This window comes from Salmo salar, chromosome ssa11 (assembly GCF_905237065.1).
Source record: "Salmo salar chromosome ssa11, Ssal_v3.1, whole genome shotgun sequence".
NCBI lineage: Eukaryota > Metazoa > Chordata > Actinopteri > Salmoniformes > Salmonidae > Salmo > Salmo salar.
This window is the reverse complement of record NC_059452.1, coordinates 58788002-58809249: the sequence shown is the minus strand read 5'-3', so window position 1 is coordinate 58809249 and position 21248 is coordinate 58788002. Positions and strand designations below refer to the sequence as shown.

At 41.4% G+C, this 21248-nt stretch overlaps 1 protein-coding gene across 1 annotated transcript in view; it reads left to right on the top strand.

Annotated features, from left to right (window-relative positions):
• Window positions 1-21248, top strand: part of LOC106592162 (insulin-like growth factor 1 receptor) — a 129545-nt gene that overhangs the window by 21205 nt on the left and 87092 nt on the right. The window contains exons 7-11 of the mRNA XM_045689791.1: window positions 5768-5935; window positions 6412-6619; window positions 7583-7872; window positions 11973-12106; window positions 12818-12983. Of these exons, the coding sequence (XP_045545747.1) occupies window positions 5768-5935; window positions 6412-6619; window positions 7583-7872; window positions 11973-12106; window positions 12818-12983 (966 nt within the window). The remainder of the gene's footprint in view (window positions 1-5767; window positions 5936-6411; window positions 6620-7582; window positions 7873-11972; window positions 12107-12817; window positions 12984-21248) is intronic.

The window sequence follows — 21248 nt, the reverse complement described above, 5'->3', positions numbered from 1 at the left end:
TCCATGTCCCTGGATGTGTTTGTAATATCTGTTTCCTGTAGAGCCGTCCATGTCCCTGGATGTGTTATAATATATGTTTCCTGTAGAGCCGTCCATGCCCCTGGATGTGAGAAGTGTTATAATGTAATATCTGTTTCCTGTAGAGCCGTCCATGCCCCTGGATGTGAGAAGTGTTATAATGTAATATCTGTTTCCTGTAGAGCCGTCCATGCCCCTGGATGTGAGAACTGTTATAATATAATATCTGTTTCCTGTAGAGCCGTCCATGTCCCTGGATATGAGAACTGTTATAATATAATATCTGTTTCCTGTAGAGCCGTCCATGCCCCTGGATGTGAGAACTGTTATAATATAATCTCTGTTTCCTGTAGAGCCGTCCATGTCCCTGGATGTGTTATAATATCTGTTTCCTGTAGAGCCATCCATGCCCCTGGATCTGTTATAATATCTGTTCCCTGTAGAGCCGTCCATGCCCCTGGATGTGTTATAATATCTGTTTCCTGTAGAGCCATCCGTGTCACTGGATGTGAGAACTGTTATAAAATCTGTTTCCTGTAGAGCCGTCCATGTCCCTGGATGTGAGAACTGTTATAATATAATATATGTTTCCTGTAGAGCCGTCCGTGCCCCTGGATGTGAGAACTGTTATAATATAATATCTGTTTCCTGTAGAGCCGTCCATTTCCCTGGATGTGTGATAATATCTGTTTCCTGTAGAGCCGTCCATGCCCCTGGATGTGTTATAATATCTGTTTCCTGTAGAGCCGTCCATGCCCCTGGATGTGAGAACTGTTATAATATAATATCTGTTTCCTGTAGAGCCGTCCATGTCCCTGGATGTGTTATAATATCTGTTTCCTGTAGAGCCGTCCGTGCCCCTGGATGTGAGAACTGTTATAATATCTGTTTCCTGTAGAGCCGTCCATGGCCCTGGATGTGTTATAATATCTGTTTCCTGTAGAGCCGTCCATGTCCCTGGATGTGTTATAATATCTGTTTCCTGTAGAGCCGTCCATGTCCCTGGATGTGTTATAATATCTGTTTCCTGTAGAGCCGTCCATGCCGCTGGATGTGAGAACTGTTATAATATAATATCTGTTTCCTGTAGAGCCGTCCATGCCCCTGGATGTGAGAACTGTTATAATGTAATATCTGTTTCCTGTAGAGCCGTCCATGCCCCTGGATGTGAGAAGTGTTATAATGTAATATCTGTTTCCTGTAGAGCCGTCCATGCCCCTGGATGTGAGAAGTGTTATAATGTAATATCTGTTTCCTGTAGAGCCGTCCATGCCCCTGGATGTGAGAACTGTTATAATATAATATCTGTTTCCTGTAGAGCCGTCCATGCCCCTGGATGTGAGAACTGTTATAATATAATCTCTGTTTCCTGTAGAGCCGTCCATGTCCCTGGATGTGTTATAATATCTGTTTCCTGTAGAGCCGTCCATGTCCATGGATGTGAGAACTGTTATAATATCTGTTTCCTGTAGAGCTGTCCATGCCCCTGGATGTGAGAACTGTTATAATGTAATATCTGTTTCCTGTAGAGCCGTCCATGTCCCTGGATGTGTTATAATATCTGTTTCCTGTAGAGCCGTCCATGCCCCTGGATGTGTTATAATATCTGTTTCCTGTAGAGCCGTCCATGCCCCTGGATGTGAGAACTGTTATAATATAATATCTGTTTCCTGTAGAGCCGTCCATGTCCCTGGATGTGTTATAATATCTGTTTCCTGTAGAGCCGTCCGTGCCCCTGGATGTGAGAACTGTTATAATATCTGTTTCCTGTAGAGCCGTCCATGGCCCTGGATGTGTTATAATATCTGTTTCCTGTAGAGCCGTCCATGTCCCTGGATGTGTTATAATATCTGTTTCCTGTAGAGCCGTCCATGTCCCTGGATGTGTTATAATATCTGTTTCCTGTAGAGCCGTCCATGCCGCTGGATGTGAGAACTGTTATAATATAATATCTGTTTCCTGTATAGCCGTCCATGCCCCTGGATGTGAGAACTGTTATAATATCTGTTTCCTGTAGAGCCGTCCATGCCCCTGGATGTGAGAACTGTTTTAATATAATATCTGTTTCCTGTAGAGCCGTCCATGCCCCTGAATGTGGGAATATCTGTTTCCTGTAGAGCCGTCCATGTCCCTGGATGTGAGAACTGTTTTAATATAATATCTGTTTCCTGTAGAGCCGTCCATGCCCCTGGATGTGTTATAATATCTGTTTCCTGTAGAGCCGCCCATGTCCCTGGATGTGAAAACTGTTATAATATAATATCTGTTTCCTGTAGAGCCGTCCATGCCCCTGGATGTGAGAACTGTTATACAATCTGTTTCCTGTAGAGCCGTCCATGCCCCTGGATGTGTTATAATATCTGTTTCCTGTAGAGCCGTCCATGCCCCTGGATGTGTTATAATATCTGTGTCCTGTAGAGCCGTCCATGCCCCTGGATGTGAGAACTGTTATAATATCTGTTTCCTGTAGAGCCGTCCATGCCCCTGAATGTGGGAATATCTGTTTCCTGTAGAGCCGTCCATGTCCCTGGATGTGAGAACTGTTATAATATAATATATGTTTCCTGTAGAGCCGTCCATGAGCCTGGATGTGAGAACTGTTATAATATATATCTGTTTCCTGTAGAGCCGTCCATGTCCCTGGATGTGTTATAATATCTGTTTCCTGTAGAGCCGTCCGTGCCCCTGGATGTGAGAACTGTTATAATATAATATCTGTTTCCTGTAGAGCCGTCCATGCCCCTGGATGTGTTATAATATCTGTTTCCTGTAGAGCCGTCCATGCCCCTGGATGTGTTATAATATCTGTTTCCTGTAGAGCCATCCATGGCCCTGGATGTGTTATAATATCTGTTTCCTGTAGAGCCGTCCATGTCCCTGGATGTGTTATAAAATCTGTTTCCTGTAGAGCCGTCCATGTCCCTGGATGTGAGAACTGTTATAATATAATATATGTTTCCTGTAGAGCCGTCCGTGCCCCTGGATGTGAGAACTGTTATAATATAATATCTGTTTCCTGTAGAGCCGTCCATTTCCCTGGATGTGTGATAATATCTGTTTCCTGTAGAGCCGTCCATGCCCCTGGATGTGTTATAATATCTGTTTCCTGTAGAGCCGCCCATGTCCCTGGATGTGAAAACTGTTATAATATAATATCTGTTTCCTGTAGAGCCGTCCATGCCCCTGGATGTGAGAACTGTTATAATATAATATATGTTTCCTGTAGAGCCGTCCATGCCCCTGGATGTGAGAACTGTTATACAATCTGTTTCCTGTAGAGCCGTCCATGCCCCTGGATGTGTTATAATATCTGTTTCCTGTAGAGCCGTCCATGCCCCTGGATGTGTTATAATATCTGTGTCCTGTAGAGCCGTCCATGCCCCTGGATGTGAGAACTGTTATAATATCTGTTTCCTGTAGAGCCGTCCATGCCCCTGAATGTGGGATTATCTGTTTCCTGTAGAGCCGTCCATGTCCCTGGATGTGAGAACTGTTATAATATAATATATGTTTCCTGTAGAGCCGTCCATGACCCTGGATGTGAGAACTGTTATAATATGTATCTGTTTCCTGTAGAGCCGTCCATGTCCCTGGATGTGTTATAATATCTGTTTCCTGTAGAGCCGTCCGTGCCCCTGGATGTGTTATAATATCTGTTTCCTGTAGAGCCGTCCATGCCCCTGGATGTGTTATAATATCTGTTTCCTGTAGAGCCATCCATGGCCCTGGATGTGTTATAATATCTGTTTCCTGTAGAGCCGTCCATGTCCCTGGATGTGTTATAAAATCTGTTTCCTGTAGAGCCGTCCATGTCCCTGGATGTGAGAACTGTTATAATATAATATATGTTTCCTGTAGAGCCGTCCGTGCCCCTGGATGTGAGAACTGTTATAATATAATATCTGTTTCCTGTAGAGCCGTCCATTTCCCTGGATGTGTGATAATATCTGTTTCCTGTAGAGCCATCCATGCCCCTGGATGTGTTATAATATCTGTTTCCTGTAGAGCCGTCCATGCCCCTGGATGTGTTATAATATCTGTTTCCTGTAGAGCCGTCCATGCCCCTGGATGTGTTATAATATCTGTTTCCTGTAGAGCCATCCATTGCCCTGGATGTGTTATAATATCTGTTTCCTGTAGAGCCGTCCATGTCCCTGGATGTGTTATAAAATCTGTTTCCTGTAGAGCCGTCCATGTCCCTGGATGTGAGAACTGTTATAATATAATATATGTTTCCTGTAGAGCCGTCCGTGCCCCTGGATGTGAGAACTGTTATAATATCTGTTTCCTGTAGAGCCGTCCATTTCCCTGGATGTGTGATAATATCTGTTTCCTGTAGAGCCGTCCATGCCCCTGGATGTGAGAACTGTTATAATATAATATCTGTTTCCTGTAGAGCCGTCCATGTCCCTGGATGTGTTATAATATCTGTTTCCTGTAGAGCCGTCCGTGCCCCTGGATGTGAGAACTGTTATAATATCTGTTTCCTGTAGAGCCGTCCATGGCCCTGGATGTGTTATAATATCTGTTTCCTGTAGAGCCGTCCATGTCCCTGGATGTGTTATAATATCTGTTTCCTGTAGAGCCGTCCATGTCCCTGGATGTGTTATAATATCTGTTTCCTGTAGAGCCGTCCATGCCGCTGGATGTGAGAACTGTTATAATATAATATCTGTTTCCTGTAGAGCCGTCCATGCCCCTGGATGTGAGAACTGTTATAATATCTGTTTCCTGTAGAGCCGTCCATGCCCCTGGATGTGAGAACTGTTTTAATATAATATCTGTTTCCTGTAGAGCCGTCCATGCCCCTGAATGTGGGAATATCTGTTTCCTGTAGAGCCGTCCATGTCCCTGGATGTGAGAACTGTTTTAATATAATATCTGTTTCCTGTAGAGCCGTCCATGCCCCTGGATGTGTTATAATATCTGTTTCCTGTAGAGCCGCCCATGTCCCTGGATGTGAAAACTGTTATAATATAATATCTGTTTCCTGTAGAGCCGTCCATGCCCCTGGATGTGAGAACTGTTATAATATATGTTTCCTGTAGAGCCACCCATTTCCCTGGATGTGAGAACTGTTATAATATCTGTTTCCTGTAGAGCCGTCCATGCCCCTGGATGTGAGAACTGTTTTAATATAATATCTGTTTCCTGTAGAGCCGTCCATGTCCCTGGATGTGAGAACTGTTATAATATAATATATGTTTCCTGTAGAGCCGTCCATGCCCCTGGATGTGAGAACTGTTATACAATCTGTTTCCTGTAGAGCCGTCCATGCCCCTGGATGTGTTATAATATCTGTTTCCTGTAGAGCCGTCCATGCCCCTGGATGTGTTATAATATCTGTGTCCTGTAGAGCCGTCCATGCCCCTGGATGTGAGAACTGTTATAATATCTGTTTCCTGTAGAGCCGTCCATGCCCCTGAATGTGGGAATATCTGTTTCCTGTAGAGCCGTCCATGTCCCTGGATGTGAGAACTGTTATAATATAATATATGTTTCCTGTAGAGACGTCCATGACCCTGGATGTGAGAACTGTTATAATATGTATCTGTTTCCTGTAGAGCCGTCCATGTCCCTGGATGTGTTATAATATCTGTTTCCTGTAGAGCCGTCCATGTCCCTGAATGTGTTATAATATCTGTTTCCTGTTTAGCCGTCCATGCCCCTGGATGTGTTATAATATAATATCTGTTTCCTGTAGAGCCGTCCATGTCCCTGGATGTGTTATAATATCTGTTTCCTGTAGAGCCGTCCATGCCCCTGGATGTGAGAACGTACTCTAACTCCCAGACCAGCCTGGTTGTCCGCTGGTCTCCCCCTGCCTTCCCCAATGGGAACCACACCTACTACCTGGTCCGCTGGCAGCAACAGGCTGAAGACCGAGAGCTGTACCAACACAACTACTGTTCTAAAGGTTAGTACCCTGACCCCTCCACCCTGACCCCTGACCCCTCCACCCTCCGCCCTGACCCCTCCACCCTGACCCCTCCCATCCTGACCCCCCCTGTCTCTCCTCAGAACTGAAGGTCCCGGTCCGTATAGCTGCTACAGGGTTGACTGACCCCTTCACCCTGACCCCTGACCCCTCCACCCTGACCCCTCCACCCTGACCCCTCCTCTCTCTCCTCAGAACTGAAGGTCCCGGTCCGTATAGCTGCTACAGGGTTGACTGACCCCTCCACCCTGACCCCTCCACCCTGACCCCCTCCACCCTGACCCCTCCTCTCTCTCCTCAGAACTGAAGGTCCCGGTCCGTATAGCTGCTACGGGGTTGACTGACCCCTCCTCTCTCTCCTCAGAACTGAAGGTCCCGGTCCGTATGGCTGCTACGGGGTTGACTAACCCCTCCACCCTAACCCCTCCACCCTGACCCCTCCTCTCTCTCCTCAGAACTGAAGGTCCCGGTCCGTATAGCTGCTACAGGGTTGACTGACATGGAGGAGGACCTGAAGCCTACTAAACCAGTGGTTGGTGGGGGGGACAAGGGGCCGTGCTGTCCCTGTCCTAAATCTGTCGGGGACCTGGAGGCAGAGGCAGCCGACGCTTCATACAGGAAAGTCTTCGAGAACTTCTTACACAACTCTATCTTTACCCCCAGGTAAGCAGATCACAGGCCGTAACACACACACACACACACACACCTACCTGGGGATGATCCAGTAGAACACAACCAGAACCTTCTGAAATAGAAAACCAATATGAGCAGTCTTGTTGGACATTTATACTGAACCAAAATATAAACGCGACATGTAAAGTGTTGGTCCCGTGTTTCATGAGCTGAAATAAAAAGATCCCGGAAATGTTCCGTACGCACAAGAAGATTACTTCTCTCAAATTTTGTGCGTACATTAGTTTACATCCCTGTTAGTGAGCATTTCTCCTTTGCCAAGATAATCCATCCACCTGCCAGGTGTGGCATATCAAGAAGCTGGTTAAACAGCATGATCGTTACGCAGTACGGTTGAACGGCGGTTACGCAGTACGGTTGAACGGCGGGAACCTGGTTACTGAGATTTAACGGGATTATTTTTTCCCACCATAAATAACTCAGAGAAACCGGTTAATTCTAATACATTATTTAAATGAACAGCATGGCTTGAAAATAAACTGTTAAATTATATGTGATGTCTAAATCTGGTTTCTCTACGGCCTCTGATGATGAATCAATGCTCAGGGTGGGGGACGGACGTCCCGTCTCAGGGCGGGGGTCTGGCTGGATCTGGTGGTGGTCTGGCTGGATCTGGTGGTGGTCTGGCTGGATCTGGTGGTGGTCTGGCTGGATCTGGTGGTGGTCTGGCTGGAAATGTAGAGGAGTACATCTGGAATAGTCATGGACCACATTCAGAGGAGATCCCCCTGAAGCAACAGGACTAACTGGATCAATGTAATAGAGGGAGGGAGATTCTAATTGAACAATCGTCTCTACTGCTGAAAATCAAGGCCGTGTTGACCATTGAAAGGATTCCACCACGCAGGGTATTTGTTGACTAGTGTATTATAGTGTTTGGATGACTGTGATTGTCACTCCCACATCCCTCTGCTCTCTCTCCCTCTCCTCCAGACCTCCAGACCGGCGCCGTCGAGATCTATTTGGCGTGGCTAACCGTACAGTCCACCGCGGTGTGACCACCTACCCTAACGCCACGTCACCTGACCTTTGGGCCAACGCTACAGAGGTAGAGTTAGCGGACAGGGAGTATGACTTCGTAGAGTCGGCAGTCAACGAGCGGGAGCTCCAGATATCTGGTCTGCAGCCGTTCACGGTTTACCGGATCGACATCCACGCCTGTAACCAACAGGTGAAACGCTGCAGCGCGGCAGAGTTCATCTTCTCCAGGACCAAACCTGCAGGTTCGTACTGCTCCCTTGTCTCTCCTTCATTATACAGTAGAGCTTCGGTTAGAACTAAACATTCCCCATAGTGAGTTAAGTTACTCAGCACTGCAGAGTTCATCTTCTCCAGGACCAAACCTGCAGGTTCGTACTGCTCCCTTGTCTCTCCTTCATTATACAGTAGAGCTTCGGTTAGAACTAAACATTCCCCATAGTGAGTTAAGTTACTCAGCACGGCAGAGTTCGTCTTGATGCCTGACACTTTTCTTGTTTGCTTGAGGTGAATTCATGTGCGTTATCATGTCATATATTGTCATCACTACTACCGTAATTTCCGGACTATTAAGCGCACCTGAATATAAGCCGCACCCACTGAATTTAAAAAATAAATATTATTTTGAACATAAATAAGCCGCACATGTCTATAAGCCGCAGGTGCCTACCGGTACATTGAAACAAATTAACTTTACACAGGCTTTAACGAAACACGGCTTGTAAGAAAAATAAATAGGCTTTAACGAAACACGGCTTGTAACAAAAATAAATAGGCTTTAACGAAACACTGCTTGTAACAAAAATAGGCTATAACGAAACACGGCTTGTAACAAAAATAAATAAGCTTTAACCCCTGTGCGGCATACGGGACGGACATCCAGCGAAAAATCATATTCCTATTAGCATAACAAAATTTTATTTATTTATTTTTTTCATTTGTTTTTTCAAATTATATCGTTTTATAGATACACCTCTCCTGAATCGAACCACGTTGTCCAATTTCAAAAAGGCTTTACAGCAAAAGCAAAACATTAGATTATGTTAGAGGAGTATATCGTAAAAGTAGCCACATAGCCATTTTCCGACCAACCACATGCATCACAAATAACCAAAAAACAGCTAAATGCAGCACTAACCTTTGACAATCTTCATCAGATGACACACCTAGGACATCATGTTACACAATACATGCATTATTTTGTTCGATAAAGTTCATATTTATATATAAAAACAGCATTTTACATCGGTGCATAACGTTGACTAACTATTTTCCCTCAAATGCATCCGATGAAACAGAGCTCCAATTTACTAAATTACTATTCGAAAACATTTTAAAAATTTAATATTGTCATTCTAAGATTTATAGATGAATATCTCTTGAAAGCACCTGTAATGCCAGATTTAAAATTAACTTTACTGGGTAATCATACTTTGCGATAAAAGGGGATGCGATACTCTGAAAAATAGGCTAACGTTACAGGTCAGCGCCATCTTGGAACAATCGCATATCACATCTAGTCTTGTATACTATTGTCAATAATCCCTTACCTTTGGTTGTCTTCATCAGAAAGCACTTCCAGGAATCCCAGGTCCACAACAAATGTATTTTCGTTCTAAAAAATTACTCCTTTATGTTCCAAGAGCTTGTTCTTGTTAGCGCGTCTGAAGGCTGATCCCAAATGCTCCGTCGGCCGCGGGACAGCCATTTCGAGAAAATGAATTTTTTTCCCATTTAGGTTCGTTCAAACATGTCAAACGTTGTATAACATAAATCTTCAGGGCGTTTTTCAACAAGAGAGCCAATAAGATTCGAGGGGGACGATTGCATTGTGTTTCAAAACGTTTCGAAAGGGGAGGGTAACCAGGGGCGCCGGCGTCATAATGGTGATGGCCCTCTCCGTGTGACCACGTTCCACAGCGTCTCATTCATTCAGTTTTAACAGTAGGAGATTCAAACCACTTTGTAAAGACTGGGGACATCTAGTGGAAGCCATAGGAAGTGCTCAATGAACCATAGCTCACGGTGTGATTAACAGGCAACGTGATGAAGTTGAGTTCGCAATTCAGAATTCCACTTCCTGTTTCCATCTGTCTCTGGGTTTTGACTGCCATATGAGTTCTGTTATACTCACAGACACCATTCAAACAGTTTTAGAAACTTTAGGGTGTTTTCTATCCACAAGTATTAATTATATGCATATCCTAGCTTCTGAGTTTGAGTAGTAGGCCATTTAAAATGGGCACAAATTTTTTTCAAAATGCGCTGTGGCGCCCCCTATCCTAGGCGACCGTCAAGAGGTTAACGAAACACGGCTTCTAACAAAAATAAATAGGCTTTAACGGAACACGGCTTGTAACAAAAATAAATGGGCTTTAACGAAACACGGCTTGTAACAAAAAATAAAAAATGAGCAGTAAACAGTAGCCTACCAAGAAAGTCATTTGTCACTATCTTCCTCCTCCTGTGCACTTAAACCACTGAAGTCATCTCCGTTCCAAAAAAATTGAAAGCGGGAAAAATCCATATATTAGCCGCGTCATTGTTTAAGCCGCGAGGTTCAAAGCGTGGGAAAAAAGTTGCGGCTTATAGTCCGGAAATTACGGTAGTCTGTATTTTATGACTGACACTGACTTAAACATATGTTCGTTGGAACTGAGGGGTATATCCTACGAAGCAGGTTTGAGGAGTTAGCGAGGTAACTTCGATCAACTGAGGGGTATATCCCACGAAGCAGGTTTGAGGAGTTAGCGAGGTAACTTCGATCAACTGAGGGATATATCCCACGAAGCAGGTTTGAGGAGTTAGTGAGGTAACTGCGATCAACTCAGAGTTCAATTCGGGATAACTGGTCATACGAAAGTGGCTCAACTTTTAGCCAGGTACATTTCTATGGCAACCAAGCATTCAGAACTAACCTGCAAGGCTAACTCAGGGTGAACTCAGGGCTAACTCCACTATCCTGCATTCAGAACTAACCTGCTCCAGGGCAGGCTAACTCAGGGCTAACTCCACTATCCTGCATTCAGAACTAACCTGGTCCAGGGCAGGCTAACTCCACTATCCTGTATTCAGAACTAACCTGCAAGGCTAACTCCACTATCCTGCATTCAGAACTAACCTGGTCCAGGGCAGGCTAACTCAGGGCTAACTCCACTATCCTGCATTCAGAACTAACCTGCAGGCTAACTCAGGGATAACTCCACTATCCTGCATTCAGAACTAACCTGGTCCAGGGCAGGCTAACTCAGGGCTAACTCCACTATCCTGCATTCAGAACTGACCTGGTCCAGGGCAGGCTAACTCAGGGCTAACTCCACTATCCTGCATTCAGAACTAACCTGGTCCAGGGCAGGCTAACTCAGGGCTAACTCAGGGCTAACTCCACTATCCTGCATTCAGAACTAACCTGGTCCAGGGCAGGCTAACTCCACTATCCTGCATTCAGAACTAACCTGTGTACACATGCTGCTGTTCCTCCTCTGTTCTTCCCCCCCTCTGCTCTGTGTACACATGCTGCTGTTCCTCCTCTGTTCTCCCCCCCTCTGCTCTGTGTACACATGCTGCTGTTCCTCCTCTGTTCTCCCCCCCTCTGCTCTGTGTACACATGCTGCTGTTCCTCCTCTGTTCTTCCCCTTGCTCTGTAATTTACATGCTGCTGTTCCTCCTCTGTTCTTCCCCCCTCTGCTCTGTGTACACATGCTGCTGTTCCTCCTCTGTTCTTCCCCCCTCTGATCTGTGTACACATGCTGCTGTTCCTCCTCTGTTATTCCTCCCTCTGCTCTGTGTAAATGTCCACATTTGAAACTTACCGCCCAGTGGAACTTCAGTATGACTTTAATACAGTAATTTTATGGACAGGAGCAGGGAAAGAGCTTGGTGATCGTGCAAGACTGCATTAAGGATATGTAGTAACAGCTATATCAGCCTGTTTCCCACTGTAGCTCGCTGAATTTGCAAGGTTACTTTTCACCCATTTTTCTTTGGTTTTCGGTAAAAAATTAAAATGTGGCACTGACTCGCCCACACATGGATCGGTGTTTTCAGCATTGTCTCAATGACGAGTTGGGCGTTGGACTGGAGTTCGCCGGTAGGGGGACGAGCAATATCCACCGTCGTAGTATGGATGAAGCCTGAGATAGAATGTGAAGCTAACTGAAGCTGGGTGCTTTATTAAAGCGTGAATAGATTTAGCTTGCTTCATAGTATACCCCTCAGGAATGTGAAGCTGGTGAACTGAAGCTGGGTTCTTTATTAAAGCGTGAATAGATTTAGCTTGCTTCATAGTAAAACCCCTCTGGTGTTGTCCATATGTAACATGCTGTGTAATGTCTCGTACCTACAGAGAAGGCAGATGACATCCCAGGCCCAGTGATCTGGACCGGAGAGGATGATTCTGTGTTCCTCCGCTGGCCTGAACCCTCGTCCCCCAACGCACTCATCCTCATGTATGAGATCAAGTTCAGACTGGGCACTGAGGTAAGAGATACACCTCTCCACTGTTCCCTTCTCCATGGTGGTGAGGATGATAGCTGATAAGTTTACATTTTATGGAGGGTCTAACCCAGTAATGTTGGTGTGATGCAGGACAGCTGCTCAGAGCTAGCTAACTACCTGCAGTAGTCTAACCCAGTAATGTTGGTGTGATACAGGACAGCTGCTCAGAGCTAGCTAACTACCTGCAGTAGTCTAACCCAGTAATGTTGGTGTGAAGCAGGACGGCTGCTCAGAGCTAGCTAACTACCTGCAGTAGTCTAACCCAGTAATGTTGGTGTGACGCAGGACGGCTGCTCAGAGCTAGCTAACTACCTGCAGTAGTCTAAACCAGTAATGTTGGTGTGACGCAGGACAGCTGCTCAGAGCTTGCTAACTACCTGCAGTAGTCTAACCCAGTAATGTTGGTGTGACGCAGGACAGCTGCTCAGAGCTAGCTAACTACCTGCAGTAGTCTAACCCAGTAATGTTGGTGTGACGCAGGACAGCTGCTCAGAGCTAGCTAACTACCTGCAGTAGTCTAACCCAGTAATGTTGGTGTGACCCAGGACAGTTGTTCAGAGCTAGCTAACTACCTGCAGTAGTCTAACCCAGTAATGTTGGTGTGACGCAGGACAGCTGCTCAGAGCTAGCTAACTACCTGCAGCCGTGTTGTAGAAGCAGTCGTCTAACAGCGTGTTTTCTCTGTCTGTCCAGTCAGAGAAGCACGAGTGTGTCTCTCGCCAGCTGTATAGAGAGCAGCGTGGTGCCAGGCTCAGTAACCTCGGACCTGGTAACTACTCTGCCCGGGTCAGAGCCACCTCCCTGGCTGGCAACGGATCCTGGACTGAACCCGTCTCCTTCTATGTGGTACAGGCCCAACGTAAGATATTATCATCCACTATTCAACACTACATCACTCTGTCTCTCATGGGGGAATTCACTGCCATACAACTGGAATACCTTATCACATGTTAACACCAGTCTGTATGTAATACCTTATCACATGTTAGTTAGTTAACACCAGTGTGTATGTAATACCTTATCACATGTTAGTTAATACCAGTGTGTATGGAATACCTTATCACATGTTAGTTAGTTAATACCAGTGTGTATGGAATACCTTATCACATGTTAGTTAGTTAGTTAATACCAGTGTGTATGGAATACCTTATCACATGTTAGTTAATACCAGTGTGTATGGAATACCTTATCACATGTTAGTTAATACCAGTGTGTATGGAATACCTTATCACATGTTAGTTAATACCAGTGTGTATGGATTACCTTATCACATGTTAGTTAGTTAATACCAGTGTGTATGGAATACCTTATCACATGTTAGTTAGTTAATACCAGTGTGTATGGAATACCTAATCACATGTTAGTTAGTTAATACCAGTGTGTATGGAATACCTTATCACATGTTAGTTAATACCAGTGTGTATGGAATACCTTATCACATGTTAGTTAATACCAGTGTGTATGGAATACCTTATCACATGTTAGTTAATACCAGTGTGTATGGAATATCTAATCACATGTTAGTTAGTTAATACCAGTGTGTATGGAATACCTTATCACATGTTAGTTAGTTAATACCAGTGTCTATATAATACCTTATCACATGTTAGTTAGTTAATACCAGTGTGTATGGAATACCTTATCACATGTTAGTTAGTTAGTTAATACCAGTGTGTATGGAATACCTTATCACATGTTAGTTAGTTAGTTAATACCAGTGTGTATGGAATACCTTATCACATGTTAGTTAGTTAGTTAATACCAGTGTGTATGGAATACCTTATCACATGTTAGTTAACACCAGTGTGTATGGAATACCTTATCACATGTTAGTTAGTTAATACCAGTGTGTATGGAATACCTTATCACATGTCAGTTAGTTAATACCAGTGTGTATGGAATACCTTATCACATGTTAGTTAGTTAATACCAGTGTGTATGGAATACCTTATCACATGTTAGTTAGTTAATACCAGTGTGTATGGAATACCTCATCACATGTTAGTTAGTTAGTTAACCTCTTGGGGCTAGGTGGGACGCTAGCGTGCCACCTGTGGTGCACTCCATCAACAGCAGGTGCATTTCAAGAGCGGCAAATTTGAATCCAAATAAATGTCAAAATTCAAATTTTTCAAAAATACAACTATGTTACACCATTTGAAAGATAAACATCTCCTTAATCTAACCACGTTTTACGATTTCAAAAAGGTTTTACGGCGAAAGCATAAATTTAGAGTATGTTAGGACAGTACATTTACAAGAGTTGTGTGTAATGTTTTGTCAAGTCAAAGACAGGGTCACCAAAACCATAAAACCAGCTAAAATGATACACTAACCTTTTACAATCTCCATCAGATGACACTCCTAGGACATTATGTTAGACAATGCATGCATTTTTAGTTCTATCAAGTTCATATTTATATACAAAAACAGCGTTTTACTATGGCATTGATGTTGAGGAAATCGTTTCCCTCCAATAACCGGCAGTCAAGTCAGCGTCACAAATTAAATAATTAAAATTAGAAAACATTGGTAAAATATTATATTGTCATTTAAAGAATTATAGATTTACATCTTTTGAACGCAATCAACTTGCCAGATTTAAAAATAACCTTACTGGGAAATCACACTTTGCAATAATCTGAGCACTGTGCCCAGAAAAATACGCGTTGCGATACAGACTAGACGTCATGTTGGGGAGATCTAAAATCGAAAATACTATGTAAATAATCCATTACCTTTGATTCTCTTCATCAGATGTCACTTCCAGGTATCACAGGTCCATAACGAATGTAGTTTTGTTCAAAAAAGCTCATCATTTATGTCCAAAAATCTCCGTCTCGTTAGCACATGATGTAAGCCAGCCGGACTTCTCGTCATGAACGAGGGGAAAAAATATATTTCCGTTCGTTCAAACATGTCAAACGTTGTATAGCATAAATCATTAGGGCCTTTTTTAACCAGAACATGAATAATATTCAAGGTGGACGAATGCATAGCCTTTTATAACGTATTGGAACGAGGGTACCCAACATGAAGTAGCGCGCCAGGTGTCTAATGGGACATCACCGTTCCATGGCTCTTGTTCGGTCAGATCTCCCTCCAGAAGACTCAAAACACTTTGTAAAGGCTGGTGACATCTAGTGGAAGCAATAGGAAGTGCCAAAATATTCCTAAACCCCTGTGTTTTTCAATGGGAGAGGTTTAAAGTCAATACAACACATCAGGTATCCACTTCCTGTCAGAAAATGTCTCAGGGTTTTGCCTGCCAAATGAGTTCTGTTATACTCACAGACACCATTCAAACAGTTTTGGAAACTTTAGAGTGTTTTCTATCCATATATAATAAGTATATGCATATTCTAGTTACTGGGTAGGATTAGTAACCAGATTAAATCGGGTACATTTTTTTTATCCAGACGTGCAAATGCTGCCCCCTAGACCCAACAGGTTAATACCAGTGTGTATGGAATACCTTATCACATTAGTTAGTTAGTTAGTTAGTTAATACCAGTGTGTATGGAATACCTCATCACATGTTAGTTAGTTAGTTAATACCAGTGTGTATGGAATACCTTATCACATGTTAGTTAGTTAGTTAGTTAATACCAGTGTGTATGGAATACCTTATCACATGTTAGTTAGTTAGTTAGTTAATACCAGTGTGTATGGAATACCTTATCACATGTTAGTTAGTTAGTTAGTTAGTTAGTTAGTTAGTTAGTTAGTTAGTTAATACCAGTGTGGATGGAATACCTTATCACATGTTAGTTAGTTAGTTAATACCAGTGTGGATGGAATACCTTATCACATGTTAGTTAGTTAGTTAGTTAGTTAATACCAGTGTGGATGGAATACCTTATCACATGTTAGTTAGTTAGTTAGTTAATACCAGTGTGTATGGATTACCTTATCACATGTTAGTTAGTTAATACCAGTGTGAATGTAATACCTTATCACATGTTAGTTAGTTAGTTAGTTAGTTAATACCAGTGTGGATGGAATACCTTATCACATGTTAGTTAGTTAATACCAGTGTGTATGGAATACCTTATCACATGTTAGTTAGTTAGTTAATACCAGTGTGTATGGAATACCTTATCACATGTTAGTTAGTTAGTTAGTTAGTTAGTTAGTTAATACCAGTGTCTATGGAATACCTTATCACATGTTAGTTAGTTAGTTAGTTAATACCAGTGTGTATGGAATACCTTATCACATGTTTGTTAGTTAGTTAGTTAGTTAGTTAGTTAGTTAGTTAAATCCAGTGTGTATGGAATACCTTATCACATGTTAGTTAATACCAGTGTGTATGGAATACCTTATCACATGTTAGTTAATACCAGTGTGTATGGAATACCTTATCACATGTTAGTTGATACCAGTGTGTATGGAATACCTTATCACATGTTAGTTAATACCAGTGTGTATGGAATACCTTATCACATGTTAGTTGATACCAGTGTGTATGGAATACCTTATCACATGTTAGTTAGTTAATACCAGTGTGTATGAAATACCTAATCACATGTTAGTTAGTTAACCTCTTGGGGCTAGGTGGGACGCTAGCGTGCCACCTGTGGTGCACTCCATCAACAGCAGGTGCATTTCAAGAGCGGCAAATTTGAATCCAAATAAATGTCAAAATTCAAATTTTTCAAAAATACAACTATGTTACACCATTTGAAAGATAAACATCTCCTTAATCTAACCACGTTTTACGATTTCAAAAAGGTTTTACGGCGAAAGCATAAATTTAGAGTATGTTAGGACAGTACATTTACAAGAGTTGTGTGTAATGTTTTGTCAAGTCAAAGACAGGGTCACCAAAACCATAAAACCAGCTAAAATGATACACTAACCTTTTACAATCTCCATCAGATGACACTCCTAGGACATTATGTTAGACAATGCATGCATTTTTAGTTCTATCAAGTTCATATTTATATACAAAAACAGCGTTTTACTATGGCATTGATGTTGAGGAAATCGTTTCCCTCCAATAACCGGCAGTCAAGTCAGCGTCACAAATTAAATAATTAAAATTAGAAAACATTGGTAAAATATTATATTGTCATTTAAAGAATTATAGATTTACATCTTTTGAACGCAATCAACTTGCCAGATTTAAAAATAACCTTACTGGGAAATCACACTTTGCAATAATCTGAGCACTGTGCCCAGAAAAATACGCGTTGCGATACAGACTAGACGTCATGTTGGGGAGATCTAAAATCGAAAATACTATGTAAATAATCCATTACCTTTGATTCTCTTCATCAGATGTCACTTCCAGGTATCACAGGTCCATAACGAATGTAGTTTTGTTCAAAAAAGCTCATCATTTATGTCCAAAAATCTCCGTCTCGTTAGCACATGATGTAAGCCAGCCGGACTTCTCGTCATGAACGAGGGGAAAAAATATATTTCCGTTCGTTCAAACATGTCAAACGTTGTATAGCATAAATCATTAGGGCCTTTTTTAACCAGAACATGAATAATATTCAAGGTGGACGAATGCATAGCCTTTTATAACGTATTGGAACGAGGGTACCCAACATGAAGTAGCGCGCCAGGTGTCTAATGGGACATCACCGTTCCATGGCTCTTGTTCGGTCAGATCTCCCTCCAGAAGACTCAAAACACTTTGTAAAGGCTGGTGACATCTAGTGGAAGCAATAGGAAGTGCCAAAATATTCCTAAACCCCTGTGTTTTTCAATGGGATAGGTTTAAAATCAATACAACACATCAGGTATCCACTTCCTGTCAGAAAATGTCTCAGGGTTTTGCCTGCCAAATGAGTTCTGTTATACTCACAGACACCATTCAAACAGTTTTGGAAACTTTAGAGTGTTTTCTATCCATATATAATAAGTATATGCATATTCTAGTTACTGGGTAGGATTAGTAACCAGATTAAATCGGGTACATTTTTTTTATCCAGACGTGCAAATGCTGCCCCCTAGACCCAACAGGTTAATACCAGTGTGGATGGAATACCTTAGCACATGTTAGTTAGTTAGTTAATACCAGTGTGGATGGAATACCTTATCACATGTTAGTTAGTTAGTTAGTTAGTTAATACCAGTGTGGATGGAATACCTTATCACATGTTAGTTAGTTAGTTAATACCAGTGTGTATGGATTACCTTATCACATGTTAGTTAGTTAATACCAGTGTGAATGTAATACCTTATCACATGTTAGTTAGTTAGTTAGTTAATACCAGTGTGTATGGAATACCTTATCACATGTTAGTTAACACCAGTGTGTATGGAATACCTTATCACATGTTAGTTAATACCAGTGTGTATGGAATACCTTATCACATGTTAGTTAATACCAGTGTGTATGGATTACCTTATCACATGTTAGTTAGTTAATACCAGTGTGTATGGAATACCTTATCACATGTTAGTTAGTTAATACCAGTGTGTATGGAATACCTAATCACATGTTAGTTAGTTAATACCAGTGTGTATGGAATACCTTATCACATGTTAGTTAATACCAGTGTGTATGGAATACCTTATCACATGTTAGTTAATACCAGTGTGTATGGAATACCTTATCACATGTTAGTTAATACCAGTGTGTATGGAATATCTAATCACATGTTAGTTAGTTAATACCAGTGTGTATGGAATACCTTATCACATGTTAGTTAGTTAATACCAGTGTCTATATAATACCTTATCACATGTTAGTTAGTTAATACCAGTGTGTATGGAATACCTTATCACATGTTAGTTAGTTAGTTAATACCAGTGTGTATGGAATACCTTATCACATGTTAGTTAGTTAGTTAATACCAGTGTGTATGGAATACCTTATCACATGTTAGTTAGTTAGTTAATACCAGTGTGTATGGAATACCTTATCACATGTTAGTTAACACCAGTGTGTATGGAATACCTTATCACATGTTAGTTAGTTAATACCAGTGTGTATGGAATACCTTATCACATGTCAGTTAGTTAATACCAGTGTGTATGGAATACCTTATCACATGTTAGTTAGTTAATACCAGTGTGTATGGAATACCTTATCACATGTTAGTTAGTTAATACCAGTGTGTATGGAATACCTCATCACATGTTAGTTAGTTAGTTAATACCAGTGTGTATGGAATACCTTATCACATGTTAGTTAGTTAGTTAGTTAATACCAGTGTGTATGGAATACCTCATCACATGTTAGTTAGTTAGTTAATACCAGTGTGTATGGAATACCTTATCACATGTTAGTTAGTTAGTTAGTTAATACCAGTGTGTATGGAATACCTTATCACATGTTAGTTAGTTAGTTAGTTAATACCAGTGTGTATGGAATACCTTATCACATGTTAGTTAGTTAGTTAGTTGAAGTTAGTTAGTTAGTTAGTTAATACCAGTGTGGATGGAATACCTTATCACATGTTAGTTAGTTAGTTAATACCAGTGTGGATGGAATACCTTATCACATGTTAGTTAGTTAGTTAGTTAATACCAGTGTGGATGGAATACCTTATCACATGTTAGTTAGTTAGTTAATACCAGTGTGTATGGATTACCTTATCACATGTTAGTTAGTTAATACCAGTGTGAATGTAATACCTTATCACATGTTAGTTAGTTAGTTAGTTAGTTAATACCAGTGTGGATGGAATACCTTATCACATGTTAGTTAGTTAATACCAGTGTGTATGGAATACCTTATCACATGTTAGTTAGTTAGTTAATACCAGTGTGTATGGAATACCTTATCACATGTTAGTTAGTTAGTTAGTTAGTTAGTTAGTTAGTTAATACCAGTGTCTATGGAATACCTTATCACATGTTAGTTAGTTAGTTAGTTAATACCAGTGTGTATGGAATACCTTATCACATGTTTGTTAGTTAGTTAGTTAGTTAGTTAGTTAGTTAGTTAAATCCAGTGTGTATGGAATACCTTATCACATGTTAGTTAATACCAGTGTGTATGGAATACCTTATCACATGTTAGTTAATACCAGTGTGTATGGAATACCTTATCACATGTTAGTTGATACCAGTGTGTATGGAATACCTTATCACATGTTAGTTAATACCAGTGTGTATGGAATACCTTATCACATGTTAGTTGATACCAGTGTGTATGGAATACCTTATCACATGTTAGTTAGTTAACCTCTTGGGGCTAGGTGGGACGCTAGCGTGCCACCCGTGGTGCACTCCATCAACAGCAGGTGCATTTCAAGAGCGGCAAATTTGAATCCAAATAAATGTCAAAATTCAAATTTTTCAAAAATACAACTATGTTACACCATTTGAAAGATAAACATCTCCTTAATCTAACCACGTTTTACGATTTCAAAAAGGTTTTACGGCGAAAGCATAAATTTAGAGTATGTTAGGACAGTACATTTACAAGAGTTGTGTGTAATGTTTTGTCAAGTCAAAGACAGGGTCACCAAAACCATAAAACCAGCTAAAATGATACACTAACCTTTTACAATCTCCATCAGATGACACTCCTAGGACATTATGTTAGACAATGCATGCATTTTTAGTTCTATCAAGTTCATATTTATATACAAAAACAGCGTTTTACTATGGCATTGATGTTGAGGAAATCGTTTCCCTCCAATAACCGGCAGTCAAGTCAGCGTCACAAATTAAATAATTAAAATTAGAAAACATTGGTAAAATATTATATTGTCATTTAAAGAATTATAGATTTACATCTTTTGAACGCAATCAACTTGCCAGATTTAAAAATAACCTTACTGGGAAATCACACTTTGCAATAATCTGAGCACTGTGCCCAGAAAAATACGCGTTGCGATACAGACTAGACGTCATGTTGGGGAGATCTAAAATCGAAAATACTATGTAAATAATCCATTACCTTTGATTCTCTTCATCAGATGTCACTTCCAGGTATCACAGGTCCATAACGAATGTAGTTTTGTTCAAAAAAGCTCATCATTTATGTCCAAAAATCTCCGTCTCGTTAGCACATGATGTAAGCCAGCCGGACTTCTCGTCATGAACGAGGGGAAAAAATATATTTCCGTTCGTTCAAACATGTCAAACGTTGTATAGCATAAATCATTAGGGCCTTTTTTAACCAGAACATGAATAATATTCAAGGTGGACGAAT